This window comes from Maylandia zebra, linkage group LG14 (genome assembly GCF_041146795.1).
Source record: "Maylandia zebra isolate NMK-2024a linkage group LG14, Mzebra_GT3a, whole genome shotgun sequence".
In the NCBI taxonomy this organism is placed as follows: domain Eukaryota; kingdom Metazoa; phylum Chordata; class Actinopteri; order Cichliformes; family Cichlidae; genus Maylandia; species Maylandia zebra.
Genome location: NC_135180.1, coordinates 12,655,848 through 12,678,679, shown reverse-complemented (window position 1 = coordinate 12,678,679; position 22,832 = coordinate 12,655,848). Strand labels below are relative to the sequence as shown.

General features: G+C 43.7%; 1 protein-coding gene across 2 annotated transcripts in view; it reads left to right on the top strand.

Moving 5' to 3' along the window:
* The window catches only part of hip1 (huntingtin interacting protein 1), a 51,298-nt gene that overhangs the window by 3,591 nt on the left and 24,875 nt on the right, over nucleotides 1-22,832 (top strand). The window contains exons 1-6 of one of the 2 annotated variants that reach the window (XM_076892237.1): nucleotides 4,466-4,942; nucleotides 16,714-16,777; nucleotides 17,279-17,421; nucleotides 17,526-17,582; nucleotides 21,602-21,682; nucleotides 22,354-22,430. In XM_076892237.1, coding sequence (XP_076748352.1) covers nucleotides 4,925-4,942; nucleotides 16,714-16,777; nucleotides 17,279-17,421; nucleotides 17,526-17,582; nucleotides 21,602-21,682; nucleotides 22,354-22,430 — 440 coding nt within the window. In that variant the 5' untranslated portion in view covers nucleotides 4,466-4,924. Of the gene's footprint in view, nucleotides 1-4,465; nucleotides 4,943-16,713; nucleotides 16,778-17,278; nucleotides 17,422-17,525; nucleotides 17,583-21,601; nucleotides 21,683-22,353; nucleotides 22,431-22,832 lie in introns of those variants that run through there. The other variant, XM_004561421.4, reaches the window with a different exon arrangement.

The following is a 22,832-nucleotide window of genomic DNA, read 5'->3' as shown; positions in this document are numbered from 1 at the left end:
TGTTTAACTAGAGTCTGATTAATCCTTGGGCTGATTCGTAGGAAGTAAATAACCTGCTCTTAGTGCAGAAGGCCTGTCCCCCAGGCCTGCGCGATCTTTTAATTCCGTTTGGTGTCACGGCAGCTTTGGAATTCAGGCAAGGAGCAAGATCGCGGCCTTTGGGCACAAGCAGGAATCAGCAGGGGTCTTTGTAGACAGGCGGGTTTTTTTTAATCACGCCGTCTTCCTGCCTCTCTTTCTCCCTCATCTTTTGTCTTTGCCTCCTTCTGCTCCCCTCCGCCGCTCATTGTCTCGAGTCCTCGTCATCTTCTTTGACATCCTGCGATTCAGAATGCGCAGGAAGTTGTCGAGGGATATCCGCATGCATGCGGGATACACGCAGACGAGCACGAAAGCGAGACCATTAAAGGCGCTGAGGGAGCAGAAACGGCGGGTGGTGGTTTGTGGCCTCATTGCGCTGGCTGCGTGGAATAATGGAGCGGGACGTGAGTGACGGGTTAGTTAGTGGAACAAAGTGCACTGCGGAGTTTCTGGTGGCAATAACAATGACTCTGAATTACAGGTTGTTTTGGAGTTCCCTGCTGAGTTTTACGAGCACGGTACAGTGAAAGGTGCAAGGTGGAGACGGGGTGCTTGTTTGTTTCAGTCGCAGCAGAGATCAAAAGTCAGACTGGAAGCTACGTCACCGGTGGAAGAGCGCGCTAGGGGAATTGGGCTGCTTCAGCCGCCTGTATTTGATTCGTCGGCTGCAGCGTGGGAGGTAGAGCAAGGAGGTCTGCCAATCAGGAGGTTCGATCCCTGGCTCTTCTAGTCTTAGTCTGCACGGCGAAGGATCCTTGGCCAAGATACTGAACCTGATGCATTCATCAGAGTTAGCTTAAAAGAAAAAGAATGGTTGTATGAGTGGGTGAATGAGGCTTGTAGTAAGAAAGCGCTTTGAGTGCTCAAACAGAGCAGAAAAGCACTATAAGAGTACAACTCCATTTACTCCATGTGACAAACTATGTCATTGTCAGATTTTCTTCATTTCAAATAATACAATATTCTCATTTCAGGATAATAATAATAAGTCCAGAGGTCCTGCCCTGATGGTCACCATGCCAACACGAATACCAAATGTCAGCATGAAAATGAAAGCTTTTTTTTTTTTTTACTGCTGACACAATAACAAAGGTCTCCTCTACACATAAATGTCTGGGGCTGAAAATTCCCTGCTAGTTTGAAGTAAGCTCATCAAAGCTGGGCTTTCTCGGCATTAGCTGGCTTGACCCAACCTAAAACCCCGGGTGGAAGATGACAGTGTTTATCAACTTTCTCTGTTAAGCCCGACTTTCTGCGTCATTCTCGGTGAGCGCTCACTTAACAAGGGGCATTTCACGCATCATATGACTCTTCCTCTACACGAAAGAGTCCCTGTGAGCGCTGCCTGCTCCAGTCAGAGACGTTATCAGATGATGATGGAGATAAAATCTTTAAAGAACATCAACTATACTATAACTATAGCAGTCAAATGTCACACAGTTTCAAATAATACGAGGGGGGTAATAATCTCAGGATTTAACACTCAGAGCGGTAAAAATAAGCATTTAAACTCGAGTTAATGTATTTATTTTATTGCTAAGTGCGCTCTCGGTGCTGATGTTTATTTCTAGTGTGGTGGCTGCTCATCGAAGCTCTGTGCTTTGAAACATGAAAGGTTACTGCCCCGAAGCAAAATAAAGGAGCCGTGGAAATCTCTTTGATTTCTCGGCAGATCAGAGTCAAATAAAGTGTATTGATTGAACAGGTGTATAGCAGAGACCTGGCAGTATAAGAACATTTATGCACTTTCTGTATCACCGGCTGAATGCATGCACGCTCCGGTGACGATGTGGTGCACAGTTTGCTGAGCTTAACAAGTTGCACGTATAAAATGCGTTCCAGCTCTTAAAACCGAGCTGTAAATGAAGGAATCATTTCCTCCACCTGCTCCTCACTTCTTCAAGCATGTGTTGCCACGGCGAAACTGAAAACTCTGTGTTTAAGCTCAACGTAGCTCGCTAACCCAATAATCTCGCTCCGTGGTAAACCCCTCTGATTCGATTTGCTAACATCTGCTTCAGTATCCCAGGTTACTGATGTACAACATATAGACATGATGAAGAAGTGGCTCCAGTCTGTTTTTAAAAATCATCCTGCTGTGTCAATAACACCTTATGTTAGCGTATTCACATGATAACACACCACAAACTCCTGTGTTTTAATGTCTTTTTTTTGTCCACTGCGAGAAACAAAGATATTCCAGGAAAAGTGTCGTGTCATAACACTTGAGTTCAAACAAGAGACATTTGGAGGACTTTAACCCCTGACTGTGTTTTGACATGGTACAACGACCTTTTCCAAGCCACACCTGCTTAAAGAGATATGACACACGTTTTCTAATATGTCATATGGCTGCTGAGTAGGAAGTTTAACACAAATAATCAGCAGGTTAGGTGAGCCATTGCTCTTCTTGGTCCTTAACCTTTAGTCAGGAAGGTGCAGTATGACATCACGGTTCAAGTGGACTGTGAGAGGTTTACTGGAACAGGAAAAAAGATGGCACATGATGTATGCTGACAGCACAACCCAGCCAGCCCGTATTGAACTGCACTTACTCAGCAATCCTAGCCCACATCTGATTTAACTGCTGAAACACCTTGAGCACTTTTACATGCTTCATACGGCTAAATTAAAACAATGACTGAAACTCGGAGATGTGTCCTTTTAAAGCTGGTTAGACAAAAACAGAGATGAGTGTTGCTGAGTCAAAATGAAGACAGAGACAGAGTGGGACTGCTGTATGTGAGAAATGCTCGGCGATGGGCCCACGCCGTACCAGGAAGTGAGGAGACTCGGTGGAAAATAGCCTGCATTGTTTTTAGACTGACTGCTGGGCAGCCTGGAGGTTTAATGCGCACACCCGATAGTCTAATGAGTAACATATTGATTATTGTGGCTGGCCTGGCCCTGGTTGGTCAGCTGTGATTGAAAGCCTGGCCTGGATTTTAAAAATGGATCCTGTGGGCTCACTGGCTGTCTCCGAGTCTTCTGTTGTGTAATCCCAGACTGCCTCGTTGATGTTGGCGGTTGTACTGTCTCTTTTTCATTGAGGATGAGTCTTTGTCACTCTGCCTGGATGTTTTGCGCAGATTTGCACAGATTCGCACACACTGGCGACTTTATACAGTCTAGTTATTGGCATCAGGATGACACTTCTGTGTGTACGGCTGAGTCCACACTTGGTCCCTAAAATGTGAATTGAAGTTAGTCAATATGCTGTTTATATACGCTCACTGGCCACTTTATTAGGCGCACCTGTGCAACAGCACGTTAATGAAACTGTATAATGAGCCAATCACGTGGCAGCAACACAATGCATTTAGGCATGCAGACGTGGTCGAGACGACCTGCTGAAATGCAAACTGAGCATCATCCCGGTGATTTAAGTGACTTTGAATGTGGCATAGTTGTTGGTGCCAGACGGGCTGGGCTGGTCAGTTCTCTGGGTAAAAATTGACTTGTTGATGTTGGAGGTGAGAGGAGAATGACCACACTGCTTTGAGCTGATAGGACGGCAACAGTAACTCTCATAACCACTCGTTACAACAAAGGTATGAAGAAAAGCATCTAGGACTTGCTGATCGAATTAATGAAGCTCATATTTCAGTACAGAGGCTTAGTTTACCGGATTAGTAACACCTGCATTTTACCTGCTATGTCATGTTAAAATGGTATCTTTATGGAGGGTCTGTTATAGACGACTCTCCCAGAATTTTCTGAGTCAAAAGGGCCTGAAACTTTAAGCTGTTGTGAAGCTCAAATCCTGCAGGCTGACACAAACACAGAATAACTGAAGACTCTCAGAGGCACCAGATGGGGGCATCAGTTGCCCAGGAGTGATCTCCTGGTGGACGCTGAGCTCCTTTCCCCCACTTTTCACCTTTTGAAAGTTGCTTTTTTCCAGGCTTAACTGTAGTCAGTCAAGATAAGGGTTTAAGGCAGTGTGTGCATATAAAGTATGGAAATATAGGGGGCCTACTGTATACTGTCAGTATAGTTGAGTTGTTGAGTTTTCTTTGTACCACAGCCTTTTTGTTCTTTTGGCTACATTTGATCTAAGTGTCTGTTGTTGTTCCCACATCTTCTTCTCTTTCCTGCTTTTTCTGATTTTCACGGTGAGGAAGATGATTAAATTTTTTTACATTTCTTTATTTTTTTGGAGATAGGGGAGGGGTAGATGGTCTTTTGGCTCCTGCTGCAGTTTAGATCAGGTGATCATCTGTTACTCCTACTAGTGAATGGAGCAGCAGTGGAAGTTGCAAACCCCAACCACCCCCCACCCCGTTTTGTTTCTCTCCCTGTTAGGACCCCCGGCGGTTCCCCGGACCCCAGTTTGAAACCCACCGTGTTTGAGCCATCCCACTCTGCAGGCTCCATGCTACTATTGTCTAACAGGAGAGCGGGCTATTTGCAAAATAAAGGTAGCCTCCTGCCTCAGTGTTTGCCCCTACGAGGGCTGATTCATGCGAGTGGGGTGATTGTCTTTTCTTTTGCCCCTTTTAAAGTGAAACGAGCGCCTATCGGTAGCGGTAGTCCTCTGGGTTTTTCCTCCCACACAGCTTGAGCTCCTCGCCGGGTCGGATGCTGAAAGTCCTCGCCGATAAGAGATCGCGCAGAGCTCGCGGAGAAAAGCAGACTGGACGCGGAAGGAAGCAAAGGAAGAATAGAGCAGCATTTTAATACCAAATCGGGACACATGTTGAGCTAACGGCCCTCGCCACCTCCTCCCCCCTTCTTCTCCTCCCAAATGCATTTGTAGGCTCAGTCGCTTTCCCGTTACTGCGCGTTAGGAGAGAGCCAGCAGCTCCGAGGATCCCCCGCTCGCCGTCTTGGAAGGACGATCATGGATCTGAGCAAAATCGTAAGTCCCGAAGAGCCGATCGGGTTGTCTTTATGTGAGCTAAGGACGGATATTAAGAGAAAAAAGGAGAAAGCGACAGGGTTTGCATGTTTTTGTGGAGGTGGGGGTGGTGTCCAAGAAGTCCTGAGCGCACACACTACACTCAGCAGGGTGAATACATGCAAGTTGGGCTCGGTGCAAGCAGGGACTTGCTCTGTCTGCTGTTTACATGGCAGCTAAATGCGTCCGTGGGAAGTTTGGGTTTTGTTGTGAAAGCTCGGAGGTCTCCCGTGGGTTTATTCCAGGGTTTTGCGAGCTGCTGTAGTGAAAGAACAGCTGCATTTAGTCGGGGAAATGATGAAACCAAGAGTCAGAAAGCACACGATTGTGTTAATGCAGCCTACTCTCTGGAGGCTTTACATTTCTATTGCAAGTAAATGAAGCCATTCACACATTTGGCTTTAATATAGTGTTCTTCTGAGACCTGGAAATGTTTCCTGTGTTGACCAGAGCTCTGTTTATGCTGCAGGTTAGAGGAAAAAGTTCTGCAAGCATGGTTTAAATGCGCCATGAATGTCAATTACAGGATCTTATTGACAAACCTCAAGGCCAGTCTGAGTGTGTAGTTAAAGCTCTATAACACAGAATCAAGAGACTGGGGGCTCTAAGGGTGAATTTAAAGTACAACTTCTTCACAAGCAGTGATGTTTCCAAACTGGCGATCGATGTGGAGTTTATTCCACATTTGCCTGTTCATCTTCCTTTGACTCAGAGCGATGGGGATGAGGCAAAAGAGGTGCAGCTTGGACTGCTGAAGCAGGTGCACAAGAAGCCTTTCACAGTGGATGAAGGGGTTGCACTTTTAGCCTTTTGTACTGAAGTGTAAGAGTGTGTGTGTGTGGTTTGATGAGAAAGCCTACTCTCTAGTAATCCCCAACCAGGTTGGAGACTCAAAGGTTTGTGGAGGAAAAGCACAGCGAGTGTAAATTCTGCAACGATGCACCGGATCTTGACAGGCTGTCCATAGGTGGAACAGGAAAATCAGTCTCTCAGCTGTGAGGAAAGAAAAAACCTCAGCCGCCCACGTGAAGTCAGTCACGTGTAGACATGGTGTAGGTAGGTGTAGCGATGGAAAGCCTCCTAGGGCATCACCTTCCAGTTGCAATTAACAGGTTATTTTAGCTGAACCTCGAGAAAAAGTGGGAAAGTGTAAAGTATTCCAATCAAAGCTTTTCTACATGTTGTTTCTGCCACTGTCCAGTGGGTCTTGCAGACTGTGCATCACCGCTCCACCACAGGTAATCTGGTGATGCACAGCAGAGATGAAACACTGAGGAATGTGGCTGAAGGTATGCAGGGTGTGTTGTTTAGAGATGATCACAGCCCTCCAGCCCTTCCGCGACCCTGAAAAGGATAAGCGGCAAAGAATGGATGAATGCTTATAGACCTACAGTTTCTTTATGTAAATATACACTCACCGGACTCTTTTATTTATTTGTTTTTTACCTTCAGGACTGCCTTAATTCGTCATGATATAGATTAAACAAGGTGCAGGAAACATTCCTTCAGTTGTTGTGGCTTTGTAGGCTGTACATTCATGATATGAATCTCTTGTTCCACCACATCCCAAGGGTGCACTGTTCGATTGAGACCTGGTGGTTGTCGAGTTCATGTCAGTACAGTGAACTCTGTCATGTACAAGAAACCAGTTTGAGATGATCTGAGCTTGGTGACATGGTGCTCTGAAAATATCCCCCAAATCATTAGACCACCAGCAGCAGCCGGAATAATTGATGCAAAGCAGTATGGATCCATGCTTTTGTGTTGTTTACGCCATCGTCAGAATCTCTCAGCAGCAATAGAGACTCATCAGATCAAGCCACATTTTCCCAACCTTCTATTGTCCATTTCCGGTGAGTCCGGACCACGGCTTCCTGTTTTAGCTGACAGCAGTGTCACCTGGTGTGCTCTTCTGCTGCATCTGAATGTTGTGCATTCAGAGATGCTCTTCTGCATACCTCGGTTCTAACAAGTATTGCTAGAGTTACTGTTGCCTTCCTATCAGCTCGAGGTACTCCGGGCTTTCTTATTTGACATCAACAAGTCATTTTTACCCAGAGAATTGTTCTCTCTGGATATTTTCGTCCTCTTTTTTTCCCCAGACTCTAGAGATGGTTGTGTAGGAAAATCCCAGTAGATCAGCACTTTCGGAAATACTCTGGCTAACAACCACACTACGTTTAAAGTCAATCAAATGACCTTTCATTCTCAGTTTGATGCTCAGTTTGGACTTCAGAATGTCGTCTTGAGTTTCTCTACATGTCGACATGCCTTCATGCACTGAGTTAATGGCATTTGATTGGCCGATTAGAAATTTGTGCTAACGTGCAGCTGAACGTTTGCCCCATTGTTGCATCAGCTGAAACAGTTTGTTTTAGATAAAATGAAAAAGAAGCCACGGAAGCAGATGATTGTGACGCCTGTGTAGATTCGGTTATTGCTGTGCTGTGAGGTGGGGTGAGCTGAGGTGCACAGATGTGGCTTTTACTGATACGTCTTCAGGAAGTTGAGGCGAGGCCGTGAGGCTTTTTCACGCAGAGTTGCAAAGAGAGGAGGGGCTCAAAAGCCTGCCACGGGGATGAAGGGCTGAGAGTTTAATTGTGGTGGACCTACGTGTGACTTTAACCAGCTGCCACCCTCCACCTCTACCCTCAGCGACGAACCCATTGCTGTTAGGTCGCACGCTCCAAACATCCCGGAGCTGTATGTTTGCATGCTTTTTAGTGGGCTCTTATGAGACTGCAACATCCCGCTGGGCTTATCTGCATCACCCATTGCCCCGTTATTAATGGGACAGGAGATACTCGGTGCATTAGGTGGAAAACAAGCTCCCAGTTACAGCCTCAGGGGCCTGCACATGACTGGCAGCCATTGTTACTAGGCTGGTGGCTGGTTTCACCTTCACTCTATGATAAAATTGTACATTGCATTCCAGATTCAGCTCGCTGGGTTGATAATGCTCCCTCAGTGCCTGCAGTGACACCTGTGTAGCATGCATGGGTTTGTAATTTTTGCTCCCTGCGTGCACATAAGAAAAAACTCTCACTCTGCCCTCTTTGCGTCAGTGCAAGCCTGAATTTTGAGAGATGCGAGGAGGCTCACACGGGAGCAGATTTGCACGTCAGACGCGACACATAACATGGTCCTGAAACAAGCAACACAGAGGGCTCTGTTCAGACCGGTGACCTTTTCAGCCGGGTGGAGTCGCTCTTGGAAAAATGTTTGGGCCAAAAACGCTTTTCCTGTTATTATCCAATTTTTTTTTTTTCTTTCAATGGATTTGTAAAAGAATAAATAAAAACTGTTATTTCATGGTGTTGTGACCTCTGAGGAGGCTGCTTGTTTGTGTGAAATGCACCACGGTAAGGCGAGCTCTCAGTTTTACCACGTATACTTTTACTTGTGCACGTTGAACCATGAAGGCTGTTGTTTTATTTTCGAGGAAATAGGCGGATATTTTTAGTGTGTGAAACCTGAAGTCAGATACCGAGTGCACCGGAACCATGCTCATTGGAGGTATAGTCCAAAAAAAATGTTTACACCACTATATCATACTGCTGTAATCTGTGTTTTTAGATTAAACAGTTGGATTAGGTCATGTGTGTATATGTAAAAGGGAGGTTTCATAAGAACAAACACAGAAAGGCTTGTCTCCAAATCTGCACTTCCCCTTCACATCTTTGAGCTCAATGGTTTCGTTTTCCAGCTGGCGACTTTGCTTTTGGGTTTACTGTAATCTTTAAAAAAAGACATTAAAGTCTGGCTACTTGAAGCCAAATTTAATAAGAGGTGAGGCCTGGCTAAACATTTTTGCACAGTACTGTATTCTCCAGGTATGACACCATGTGCAGACTCCAAAGGTTTTTAGAAAGAGATAAGACACAGTACAAATATTGTTCTTTAAACATTTGATAGTATATGAATTAAAGATCATTTTGGATTTTTCTATATACTGAGCTGGAGACAAAACACATATTCAGTGAATATCAGACTTTTATTGATCAGCTGAGCAGAAAATGCTATTCACAGTGTGTGTGCGCTTCACATGTAAGCATGCAGGTGTTTGCAAACAGATGTGTGTGCTTGATAAGTTGTGTCTAAATATTACGGTCTGTGAAGTGGGGAGAGATGGCATGTTCTTTTTAGATTGTTATTTCAGGTCATCTGTTAGCGATCGCTGACTGCCCATTTTTAAATATCCGTGTTCCTAAAGGTCTGAGTGTATTCACACAAAGACACCTGGAGGGGATCTGGCAGGAAATGGAGACAGAGCAAAGTGTTTGGTCTCAGCTGCTCCCTGTCTGGCTTGACTGAGCAAGGTTTTAGCTGAAGGCGGGGGTGCTGTGGATTTGGGCATTTTTCAGCAGGCAGGAAATGGGCAGTGGAGGGTGTGCCAAGACAGGAAGCCTGACTGAGTGCCTGCAACCCCCCCCCCCCCCCCCCCTTCTCTCCTTCACCTCCACCCCTACAGCGTCAGCCACAATGACCGTGCCTCCTCTGCCTCACCTCAGCGTTAACAGGGCTCCTGCATTCACAGCCTGCACGTTTCCTGTTTTCATTCCTTCCTCCATCCCATCGCTGTTTACCCTTTTTATAGCAGAGTAGCTGGACCGGTCTCGGCAGCAGCTCCAGCCTCGGCCTCCGAGACATCCGTCTTTAATTTAGACGGGTAGCTCAAAAGGTATGACAGCAGTTTGGTGTCTGCTCTGTTGTTTGGGAACAGTGACAGACTTGGTGAAAGCATTCTGGGCTCTTGTCCCCTGTTGGGTGTGCTGAGAGGTTAAATCGGAAGGAGGAAACATTGCAAAAGGATTGGGAAAGCATGCAGCTGTTAAATACAGACACGCAGTCCTTCTTAGCTGTGCCATAATGAAGGTTTTAAGACCAGAGGCTTCACTTGTTGATATCATGCCAGAGTCAGAATCACTGGGAACATGGGTGAAGCTAAAGCAGACTCCACGGCCTGTCATGAGCTCTCTCCTCCATCCACACCTAAATAACTGCTGTCAGATAATCATAGTACCATAACTTAAATTAATCACTCCACTCCCATGCTAAGGATGCCGCCTCCTCCTCCTCCTGCTTAAATCCAGTGAGAACAAGTGTTGCCGAATTTACTCTCCCCCTTCTCATTTGGCCCTGCCGAGGTTTTCCACAGTCATTTTCTCATGATTGAGCATCACTAGCTTTGAGTTATTCTCGGCACTAATGCTGACATGAAATGTGCGACAACGCGCCAGAGACAAAAATATCCGAGAGCGCTGTCTTTTCTCTGTGACCGTCATAAAGTGACCACGATAAGATGACATGTCTCCGGGACTGACATGGGAATCAAATCGCCCAACATCGCTTTTTAGTCACATGCTCTTTGGGAGGCGGAGGGTTGGGGAAGGGAGTCGCTCAGCGAGGGCCGGTTCGTTTAGCAGGCAGAAGATGCTTTCTCCCTCTGGGTGCTGTGCGCTGGGCCTTCAGCGGGCGCAGCCAGACCACGATCAGCATATCAATGCCGCGCTTTCCACAGAAGAGCTGATTGGTGCTTGCCAGGCCCGACTTTGCATGCTTTCAACACTGTATCAATAACACTTTGTTTGAAAGCAGAACTGTGGAAAAGAAGATGTTTCTGTAGATATCAAGAAGCAGAAAGGACTTCTGTGTTGCGTCGGCGAGTAATTGATTGATGGCTCGTTATGACTCTTTGCTTCAGGGCGGAAAGGGGAAGCGCAAAAGATGCCGGCCCCCTGCAGATGCAGTGACGTAGGTTCCCCAGTTTAAGGACTCTCTCGGGGCGGATCTTTGCGCCTCAGCTTTATAATCACTTTCCTCTCACCTGTGATTTAATTGCTCGTCATTTGACTTTGTCAGCCGGTCCGAGTGGCTGCACTGCAAGGGGCTAATAGGCCACTGATTTATTGATGCCGGCAAGCCGCCTCAGCCAATGCCAGGAGATCTAGGCAGCTGGCACTCCCATTCAACCCTAACACAAAGTACAAAGTCTCACTGTGGGCTAATTGGGTCATCCTCATGTGGGAACCAGTTGCACTGGCGTTTACTCAATCATCCCTTGATTTTTTTCTTCTTCTTTTTTCTTCTTGTGTGATGGAAAGAAAAGGAGAAGCAAAGCAAATTGTCGATGTTAAAACTTACAGCTTCGATCCCTGAAGGCTGTGTTAGCTCACATGCAGATCACAACACGAGTGTCACAATTTTAGTGCTTGTGACAAATTAGCAGCCAGTGACCATGACAGGAAATGCCACAAAAGTCACTTCCCTCATCAGTAAAATGTAAAGCAGATGTGGCTTAAGTGTAGACATGGTGTTTCAGTGTTAACCTACACTTTGAATACAATGTTTAGAAATATGGATCGTGTTTAAAAGAAGGAAAAAGGTGCAAAACACAAGAAGTGTGTATAGATTGTATTCAAACTCTTAAGTGTAAATAAATACAGCGCTATATGTTCATAACTCCTGAAAAGGAGCGACAATATTATCTTAATTTGAGGCTTTTTGTGTTGCCATTGGCCACATTTCATGTTCCAGCCTCCACAGGCGAAGCTTCAAATTCAGTCTGTTTAATTCCAAATACTCACAGGTGCATCAGTCTACACAGCCTCAATGTTTCTGGAGAAGAAATAGCTTTTTGAATGTGTTGCATCACTGAAAGCCTTTCTACAACCATTCTCTGTATCAGCCTCAGGTGGTGCAAGAAATCAGGGTTTCGCAGCTGCATGGGGTCTTTTTTTTTTCTTTCTTCCTTTTGTGCATGAACAGAATCTTCAGGGTTGTTTAACAAAAAACAAAACAAAGAAAAGTATTCCAGTAATCATAAAGTTCCCATAAATTTCCAGATCCTGTCGTCAGACCTTCTGGTTTATTTGTAAACAGGAAGTCTAACTTTTTTTTTTTCTTTTTTTTTAAAGCACATGACTGATCATAACTCACTGGCCTTCCTTTTGTGGACTCTATCAGCAGACACAGGCTGTTTTCACGCGTACGCTTTTCTAGATCATATCCAGCGGTGCGTGTCAGGATGCAAACATCCGGCGCCGACCTTTAACCTTTTAAAAAACAAGAAAGCGTGCGGCGTCAGGTTGTTATACTTTGTGCCTACATAGAAACAACTAGCCGGTGGCCGTCATGTGTCCCGCCACGTGCCTGCTCTCCCCAGGTCACGCTAGGGGTGTCAAACATAAGGCCCTGGGTCCTAAATCGGCTCAGTAAAGGCTCCTACCCGGCCCACTGGACAACTTTAGAGTGGATAGATTTTGAACTTTTCTTGCTGTAAGTTTTACAGCTTTTCCTTTTAATAAAGAGTCCCCACCCATACTGCACCAAAGTATAAGCGCACTTTCTGTTATCCACGTCTGTCTCTTCTCACCTTTATGATTCATAGCGCCGGCTGTTCACCATCGACAGGACTACGACCTGAGCGCGGAGGGGCGGATGCTGTGCAAACAGCAACCAGCTCCTGAATTCCTCCTCGTCTTCTCATGATCACTGAATCACTCCTGTGACTGAACCAAACTCATAAATTAGATTTTTCTCAACAGTAAACTTGTGTTTGCCTGCCTGCTTGCTTGCTTTCGCTGCTGCTGATATGTCACTCAGAGTGATGGTGCGTGTGGAGGTGGCGGTCTATTGTCTGCCGTTGTTTTGACAAGCCAGACCCACATTCTTCTTCTCCGATCCAAACGTCATCTGTTTCAGGATTGTGGCTAGAAGGAAAATACTTTCTAGATGGGCTCTCTCGGGCATTTTTTTTCTCAGCAGTCTGCGACACCAGGTAGCGTTGTGGAAATCTGAAGTAGATCGAGGTGCACACACCCAGGTTGTCTTTCCAAAGCTAAATAAAACTCGCTGTAAACCTAGAATATTTATAGTCTAGTTATCTGTCAAGCTCAGTCACAGGATGCTGTCAGAACATTGTGCAATAGAAGATAACTCGAACATCAACATGTGGTGTATCTGCAAGATCACACAGAGACAGACTAAGAAGATATGGAGCCTTTCATTCACCGAGGTCAGCTCGACACAGAGAAGATCTTAAAATTTTCCTAAAGAGACTGACAGAAATCCCTGCTCCCAGATCATTCCTCCTTTCATCTCTCCTTTCCCTTCCCCATTCCAACCTCCTTCTACCCCACTCCTCCTCCTCCTCCTCTTCCGATTCCTCGCAGTAAACTTCCAGTCCCGGCAGCTCACATACTGGAAGAGGAGGAGCGCACTCCGAACATCTGTGGGAAGTGAGATTATGAAACAGGCCTCCCGTCCTCTGCTGACCCCATCCCCATCGCTCTCCTCGCTCTCTGCTGGAGACACCCTGCAAATGATAGCGGCAGGATACGCTGCCCTGTTTGGTCGTGTGTGCGGAAGACCGGCATTTCGGGCTCCGTTTGAGTCAGCTGTTTGGATGTAGAACTTTTCCCGGTTTTGTTTTCCCCTCGTGTTTAATGTCAGCCAGATGCTGCTTCACGTCACCTCGCCTTCACAGAAACTATCTGAAAAACTCTGAAGCGATGTGGGTTCTAGAAGATTTATATTTATTTGTACTTGCGGGTTTTTCTTGGTCAGCTGCCAGCTGACATAACCTAAAAGCATCGTGAAAACTTTCACACAACAGCTAGAAGGCTTTTGAACTTTTCATGCACGTATCTATGGATGCAAATTTCTGTCAGTCCAAATGTAAATGGGCCACAAATATATCTTTCCTACACAGTTTGAGCCCTCAAGGTACTTTCTTACTACTCCAGGCGACAAATGAGTATCTTCCCCAAGGGTACTTCTACATGCAGACGAAGGGAAGCCAGGGATGAAACCGCTGACCTTCTGATTAATAAACGACCTATTGGACCGTTCAGATATTCCTCAGAGGATGAATCCAAATAAATGCAGCGATCTCTGATGTTTATTTGTTTTTCTCATCATAAGTAAAATGTGTACGGAAATTTCTCAGCAGGTGTTAAATGGTTTATCATAAAATGTCCGCATATCGGTGATCTCCACAGGCTGAGTCAATGAGGAAGTCCACTGGCCAGTTTCCACATCGCAGAAGGCGCCACCAAATACGTGAAGATATTTTAATAGTGAACTTGATTGCACAAAACCGGTTATGAGTCAGGTTATGTTTCGTAGATCAGCACTGGTGAGGGGTAGAGTTAAAAAAAAGAAAAAAAAACATGCTGATGCGTCAGGCAGTCGAATGATGACGAAATTAGCCAGTATGTAACGTTGAGGTCATATTGCATTGTGGGAAATTGGGAAATTTAGCATAGAGGATATGAAAGAATGAGATGTCTAATTCTGCCTCATCGCTTTAATCATTGGTGCTATAAACTCTGTTTTAGCTTTTCTTCTGGCGCCATCGCTGGGTGATCATTTCAGTTCCTGTTTTTCATTTCTGGATCATTTCAACATTCTGGTTTCTGACCAGGCGCCTACAAAACGAATTGCTTTCCACTCAGACTCAAACTGTAAACTTCATTTTCAATGAGCAAGTGTTTTCCTGCTAACAAATAAAACTAAAACGATGAAAACAAACGAGGCTGGATGTAGGAAATGTTTTATACCTCGTGCTTTCAGTCTGTGTAACGCAATATATCTGTCTGGCACAGAGATCAATTATTATCCCTGTTTATTTAATTTTTTATTACTATTACTCAAGCTACTGCACTTATTTGGCGTGGCTGTAGCTCAGGAGGTAAAGAAGGTCTAATGCAAATTAGATTGACTACTGAGAAGTTTGGTCTTTCTATCCCCGGCTGCTCCAGAGTGCATGCCAAAGTGTCCTTGAGCAAGGTACCGAACCCCAAAGTTGCTCTCCGATGTGTTGTTAAGTGCGCATATGGATGGGTCAATGAGGCATGTTGTATAAAGCACTTTGCGCGGTCAAGTAAGAACCAGGGTGTTTAGTTTTAGTCTGTTGTTAGGTGGTTGCTAAGACATGTGATGACTTTATAATATAATAAAACGGCTGATTTAACTTTGGTGCCTGTAAATCAAATGTGTATTGTGTTGAAATTAAAAGGATGCAGGTGCGGAAATGTGACAATGGCCATTCTAGCCCATTGGTAGGCTGTTGTTAGGCAACACAATGAGGTCACAATACCTGATATAGATGAGGTTTGGTTGGTGAGCCCCTGATTGTGTGTGAGGAGTTACTACTACTGCTGTTGATGTTATTACGGTTGATGGCTGTAACAAAATAATTTTACAAATATGGGATAAATGAGGAATTTTTCATCTTATTTATTATTTGCATGTTAGCATGGTACCATTAGCTTTTAAGCTATGCTGTGCAAAGTCCAGCCTCACAATCTGCAAGCATTGCTGGACACCCAGGCTTTGTTTTATTAAATAGTGGTTGTGTTTTTAATGCTTTTCTTTGAATAGCACTTTATTAATTTTGTACTAGTTCGTAATATAAGTTATCTTAGAGCATGTTTAGTATGCCTCATTTTCACCTTCCTATGTTACAAAGAAAGAAACCCAAAAATATCCTGTATAGAAAGTTACAGTTGAGAGAAACGACTCCCTTTCAACTGAAACGAAACCCCAAACTAAGCCACACTCGGGATTGGTGGCTTCTGCCTCAGCTAAGAAGGTATACTCACCACTTTGGTGGGCCAGGAAGTGCAGACCTGAAACATGTAGAGCCTGCACAAAGGTAGGCCACAGCGAGAGAGAGAGAACAAAAAGTAATTGGCTGTAGCAAAGAAATGCATGGAAAATGGGGGGGGGGGGGGCCCACAGCAGCATATCTAAATGATGGCCTGAACCATGAGCTTTTATCTAAAGGGTAGTTTAAGAATGAGAGGGAGTGTCCATAGTACCTGCTGAAAGCTAATAGCGTGCCATAGCACAACCAGAAATCCCCACAAAAACTGCCAAACTAACACCATCCAAGCTACCGGTGGCAGCATTTTCAGCCTTGTGACTGTGTCACACTGGGTTAGAGCAGAAGTGAAAAGTCATTCCAGTGTGTTCTGGTGGTTCTGTAATTCATCTCTGATGATTCTTAAAATTTGAGCTGAAGTTGGAGGAGCTTCAGGTTCAGTCTGGCCAACATTCCTCAGTACAGTAGATGTCATAGCACAGACAGATGCTCCCCTGCTTATCCGCACGTGTCTGGTTGCTGGTGCCGTCTCATTAAATCTGTCTGGTTACAGTCTTAATGTTAACTATGTTTGCTGAAGAGTAGTCCGTGGTGGTTTTCTGTCCGGCCTCTATCCTCTGCAGATGTTGCAACTGTTTCCTGCTTTGTTCGTATATATGATGACATCTAATCCTGTGAATTAACACAAACACGCAGGAGAATTAAAAAAAAAAAAAAAAAAAAGCACCTGCGCCGTTTCGGCCCTTCTTACATGCTCTGTCACATGTCTGTAATTTAACTTGCCGACTGCACTCCATGCTGAGATTTGGCAGCACACGCGTCTCTTTCGAGGCTGTAGATCCTCCTCAGCAGCAGAGAGGAGGCCTCTCAGCTGCTGCCTTGAATACCAACTCTGCAGAAAATGGGTCAATCAGCGCGTTATAAAAAAACCTGGGCTGCCTCTCATTCCCCAGGTGGTTAGAAAAGGGAAAAGGCAACTTTCTGAAAGGTGGAAGGATGTCAAGTTTTAAAATGAAAAACTTGACTTGTTTTTTTTGCTGTGAGTAAAAAAGCTGTGGGCTGATTTATTTCCTCTGCTTCTCTCCCCTCTTCTCTTCTGCCCTTTCTTTACTCCTCTTCACAGGCTGTCAGCATCAACAAGGCCATCAACACACAGGAGGTCGCTGTCAAAGAGAAGCATGCCAGGAATATCCTAACATTGTGTGTGTGTGTGTGTGTGTGTGTGTGTGTGTGTGTGTGTGTGTGTGTGTGTGTGTTTGTTTGAGTGTTTGAGGAGAGGAAGAGCATTTGTTTTGACTTTGTTGTGTGTGCAAAATCATCCTTCCGTAGCTGGAGGGCTGTGTTGGTGCAAAACAGCTAATTTTGTGTAACCCCGTCGTCTGCACATGGCCCTGCTGCACAGCTAATTTAGTCATGTGTAAAACCAAATGGAAGGCTAGACGGACATATTTCTGTTTTATCAGACAGACTAAAAAGCACCAAACTGCTAACATCTAACATCCTGCACAGAGACGGAGCTAAGCAAAGGCCTCAAACATCAGAAAAGAGATCATTAAAAAAAATTCACACACAAAGGAGATGCAACAAATGTTAAAATAAGAGTTTTCTGTATTGAGATTGGTAAATACTTAGGCTCCGCCAGGCTACACAAACACTGTAAGCCTGTGATCCTTGACTGCCGCTCTCACCCTGCATCTTGGGGACCCATCATGAGAAAGGTGCCCACACCTTCTGGGCGGCAGTCAACCGGCTTCCTCTCTCCAGCAACGCCGTGCTCTGCTGGAAGTTCTGCCATGTCTTCCACAAGCTGCTGCGGGACGGGCATCCGAACGTACGTAAACACGAAAACTTTGTCTCCCTCTTATTGTAACTGTGTTCTGATACTCAATGTTAAGGATGTTTCCCCTCTCTTTGTTTCCATTGTTGATTCTTCAGGTGATAAAGGACTCCATGAGGAACAAGGCTGATTTAACTGATATGAGCAGGATGTGGGTAAGGATTATGTCATCTCACACAGTCATAAGTCTCATTTACTGCATTTTCCACACTACAGGGCACACTTAAAATCTTTTAATTTTCTCAAAAATTGACAGTGTGCCTTATAATCCAGTTTGTCTTATGTATGAATTCTGGCTGTGCTTACTGACCTCGATACGATTTTATGTGATACACGGCATTAGAAAAATCTGGCAAAAAATGTTTTAGAACGGCTGCCGTAGTCAGGAGCCTTGTGGAGTAATCTGGGTCCAAAACTCCGTCCCCATTAGGCCCCAAAGTCAAACGAACACTGCAGCATCACTGAGAGTCAAAAACTGTCTAAATTATTTCATCTTTAATAAAATCATCAGCGTTGCTGCTTTACAAGGTGTAACAATTAAGTTTAACATCCAGGCATCCATGAAAACAGAATTTATTAAATTTAACAGATTTAGAAGTTAGCAGGACGTTAGCTCGTTAATTTCCACCTAAACATGATATAGCATGTTCTGACTGAGAGATGTCTGAACAAATTAAAACGTACAGCTCTGCTATCACTTCCAACATAAATGAAGACAGAAAACTAAACAGCAGTGATGTTTGTAGGGTTACTGAAGTTGGGCTAGCTGGTATATAATGATGTGCTACGTGAGCGCTAGCGACACAGCTATGTTAGCATAACATAAACACAGTGAAGCTGGAGGATGAACGCCAACTTTTTTCCACTGGATAAAAGTTAACGTGAGGGTTCCTGATGGTTAAGGATAAATCCAATCGCTTGGCAGGATGCTGTAAAGGGACCAAACTTCAGTCAGAACAACTGAGATAATCCATCCACAATACGAGGTTAGTCATTAATATACTGCGACAACACGGTAATAGAGCAGCTGCGAGAGAATTCAACATTAATGAATCAATGGTACAGAAGTGGAGGAAGCAAGAAGAGTGAGTTGAGTAAAGTTTGACTTCTCTGACTCTTTTGTTTCGCTTAATGCACCTTATGGTCCAAAAAATACGGTAATCTTCTTTAGTCCTTACTTTATTGTAACACTAAAAAGGAATTGAATAAAACATGATACGAATGAAACATACTCATTACTAAAATGTGACCATTTAAACTAGTCAGTATAGCCTGGGGTGTTACTCCTGTATTTACAGTGGCTCCATAGTGTAGTGGTTACACATATGCCTAGCATGTGAAAGATACCGGGTGGAGACACACATCACTCTGAGGTTTTGTTAGGAAGGGCATCCAGTTTAGAAATCTGCCAAATCAAATATGCCGAGCTATCTGCTGTGGTGACCAGCAATGCTACTCTCCAGTAATATTTACAGCTGTCGTCATAAGAGATGTGATCTATCTTTACTGAACCAGTTTTGTACAACCAAACTGTCTTTTGCAGCTATATGAAGGATGCCTTATTGTTATTGCCTTTAAGTGTCATTAAATTCTAGTTACAGTAATTAATGTTATAAATCATTCTGTGATTGCATGATTTTCTGACAGCTTGGCATTATCGTGCAGCTTGGCAGTGGCTTGTGGGACCACTGCATTTGTTATGTGAAGACACGAAACACTGTGTATTATTATGCCCTTTATTCTGGCATCGCAGTTGTGTGTGCAGAAGTGCATAGTACTGTAGAGGCGCTCGGTAAATGAACAAAACAAATTCTGTCAATTAATTTACGGAGGCAGTAGCTTTTTCGCTTTACTTCCTGAATTACAGCAGAGCTTAAAGTGCTTTCAGAGTAGATTATTTTCTTTTTAAAAGCATGTTGAGAGACCAAGAAAGCCACAGAAACAATAACGCAGCAGTAAATAAACAGGCGGCAGAGTTATTAGACATATAGTGCTCAGGCTATTTTTACGAGATGTCAGATTAAGCACCAGATTAAGTTCACATGGAATAAACTTGTGTAGCGAACCTCAGGCCAGGTGAAGGCACTCACTAAAAAGGCATTAACAGGCTGTCCAGGTGGGTGTTGACTCATTAAAATGATCTTTCTAGGAGTTTAACATATACAGGTGCAATTTTTGCTGATTTACTTGGATTTTGTTCATTATCAGAGTACGGCTGCCAACTGTCCTCTTTGCTGTGGTGATCATAGCAGATTATATTCATCATCATTTGTTGGTAGCCTGCTGCCAGGGTGTAGTGACAGACATAATGGACAAAAGCCACATGAGCTCATGTTGCATCATCTACCACCCTCATGAAACAGTAATGTCACCGAGGCTGGTGTCGTTCTGGTTTGGGGGATTTGTGCTGACATGCGTTTAGTCTTGGTGGTGTAGTTAAAAAACAATAATGTCATTTGATAATATTTGCATTTATCCACCCCACTGACTTCCCTCTCCAGGTATCTTGTAGGAAGCCAGAGATGCATTAAAAGAATAAATAATTTAGTTGACCTGAATAGGTTTGAGCACCACTGTTAGTGTTACTGCACCTTTAGTTAACCAATAACAACCGAAAGAAAACACAAGTGATTAAAATGGACAAGAAATATCTGACTGGTTAGAAAAGCATGGATGAAAATTGTTTCCTGACATTATAAATGCAGAGATTATTTTATTAAGATAAGTTGATAAGTAATGAATTAAAAGTGGAAAATTGTCATAGCTAGCTAACTGTGTGCCTCAACAGTTAAATTATTATTCAGTGGCAGAAACAAACTTACACAGTTAACACCTGAAATGATATAAATAGCTAAGTATTACATTAAAAGTTGTAAATTGTCATAGCTAGCTAACTATATGCCTCATGAGTTAAATTATGTAGATAATAAACATAAAGGTTTAGATGGGCAGTAAAAATGATTAACTGTATGCATACATTACATTGTTAGCGCAACCTAATTGGTTAATAGTTGAAGTAGGTAACTAAACTTAACTAGACTGAAAGTTGGAAATTTATCTTAGCTAGCTAACGGTATGGCTCAATAACTGAGAGAGCTAAAGAAATGTTTTTAGAAAAAAAACAGAAGTTTTAACAAGCAATTTAAACGATTACCTAATTGTATAAATAAACAAATGAAATAGTCAGCTAAACATAATGGATAAATGATTAAAGCCTGTTTCCATCCGTAAAGAAAAACTATTTTACCTTCAGCAACTCACATTTTTATGTTAGCAGGTTAGCAAATTGCATACCAAGTTTCGACTCAGGAATAACTCACAATTTTCACTTGCGTGTGTGTGTGTGTGGGGGGGGGGGTTAACAGCTAAAATGACATAAATAGCTAAGTATTACATTAAAATCTGGCAATTGTCATAGCTAGCTAACAGTTATAGTGAGCTAACAAGTTACAAGAGCTGTTCAAGTTGCTATCCAACTTGAACAAATATATACATAAAACAAATATATAAATGAATAGATTAAATAAATAAATAGATGAAAGTGGAAGCCAAAAAAAGTGTGAATAAACTGTTAGCTAAAATTCTTGTTAACGGAACATAACAGCTTAAACATTAGGCTAAATAATCCTGAATGTACACCCAAATAACATATACAGATATATGTACTATAGTGTTGATGAAGCAGTGTTGTCCATCTGAATGGGGCATGGATGGAAAATGCTGGGAACCACTGATAGAAGTGAGCAGATTTCTCTTCATTATATTGATGCCGGTGACTCTGATGAAATGCAAGCGTGTCAACTGCAATACATTTAGCCACAAAAATCTCAAGAGACACTCCTAAGTGATTAATTGAGCAACAGCGACTGGGGTGGAGGTCTAAGATATTCCTTATTACACTAACTGAGTTTTGCTGATGTCAGTAGGAAGGAGGATACAGGAAGCGTGGTCAGTGGGACAAAGGTTGTGGCCTCTTTCTTTCCTGTTATGTCATTACCACCCTCACTCACAGGCTAGAGATATTGTCAACTGGGTTTTTGCATTCACCCGTACACTGTGAGACCTTCTAAAGGTCACGGTGTCCCTGTGACCTTTAGAAGGAAGGACATGGGGAAACTGTTTCTCCTTTGTTTCCTTGGATTTCTTCACTTCCTCTTCTGTCTTTCTACATCAGGGTCACCTGAGTGAAGGCTACGGGAAGCTGTGCAGCATCTACCTCAAACTGCTCATCACCAAAATGGAGTTTCACATCAAAGTGAGTTGGCCTGACCTATAAAACCCATCACCACTCTCCCTCGTCTCTCATTATCTTTGTCTCAGACTCTCCTTTTAGTGCCAGCAGGTCTCTGCGGGTGGCTTCAGAGAAAATTCCAGCTTTTACACTAATGGCCTCCCAAGAATCTGTAGTGTAGCTTTTTATGAGACATCTGAGTAGAGTTAAGGAGGGACCAGAATACAGTGCCGGTGCTGTCCCAGAAGGTCTGGGTGTTTTTTGCCAAGGTTGAGGATTTTCACCTGGAAAGTGGCAAACATGCATATGATGCATGCCTGCTAGTATGCATATTAATTCAGTATTACTAACAATTGCTCTAATCAGTTGTTTCTATTAAAAATGGATCACTACGCGTAGATTGACATTGCTATTTCACTACATGTTTTTAAATGGAGTAATCGAGTAAAAGTAGTAGGGTGAAAGTACAAAATAGTGTGAAATACTCACGGGGTGTTTCAAAGTAAAGCCTTGTCATTTGTATCTTTTGTCCGGTCTCCCTTCCCTCATCTCCAACCGCTCGTACAACTTATTTGACTCACAGTACTCAGACTAATTAATGAATCTTAATTTAAATAGCACATTGCTTTTTACAACCATCAGATTGGTCTGGTATATAACCGTAATCAGGACTTTTACATTGCTTTGTCTTTCAGAACCCTCGTTTTCCAGGAAACCTTCAGATGTCAAACCGACAGCTCGACGAGGCGGGAGAGAACGACGTCAACAACTTGTGAGTGTGGCGAGTCGCTGCTTCGGCTGCTCGTATTGTTTTTGTTTGGCAGACAGGACCGCTGTGCTGGCAGCGTTGCCTTTTTCTCAGCTTTGTGGAGCAAAAGTGTGAAATGCAAAATCCTTCAGTTGTTACTGGACAGTCGCACACGGATAATATGTGGCTGTTCATGGGGATAACCAAAAGGCTTGTTCTTTACTTTGACACATACTAACACTTTAACACGTTTACAGAAGATGTTTCATTTGAGGTATAGCCTCCACTCAGTATGATGCAAGCAGTCTCCCATCTGTGCATGGACTGCACAAGTGTCCGGATCTGTTGTTGAGAGATTGCTCTGCATTCCTGGATGAGTGCAGGCTGCAGCTGTGCAGTGGTTACTGGTTGCGGCTGGCCTTTGAT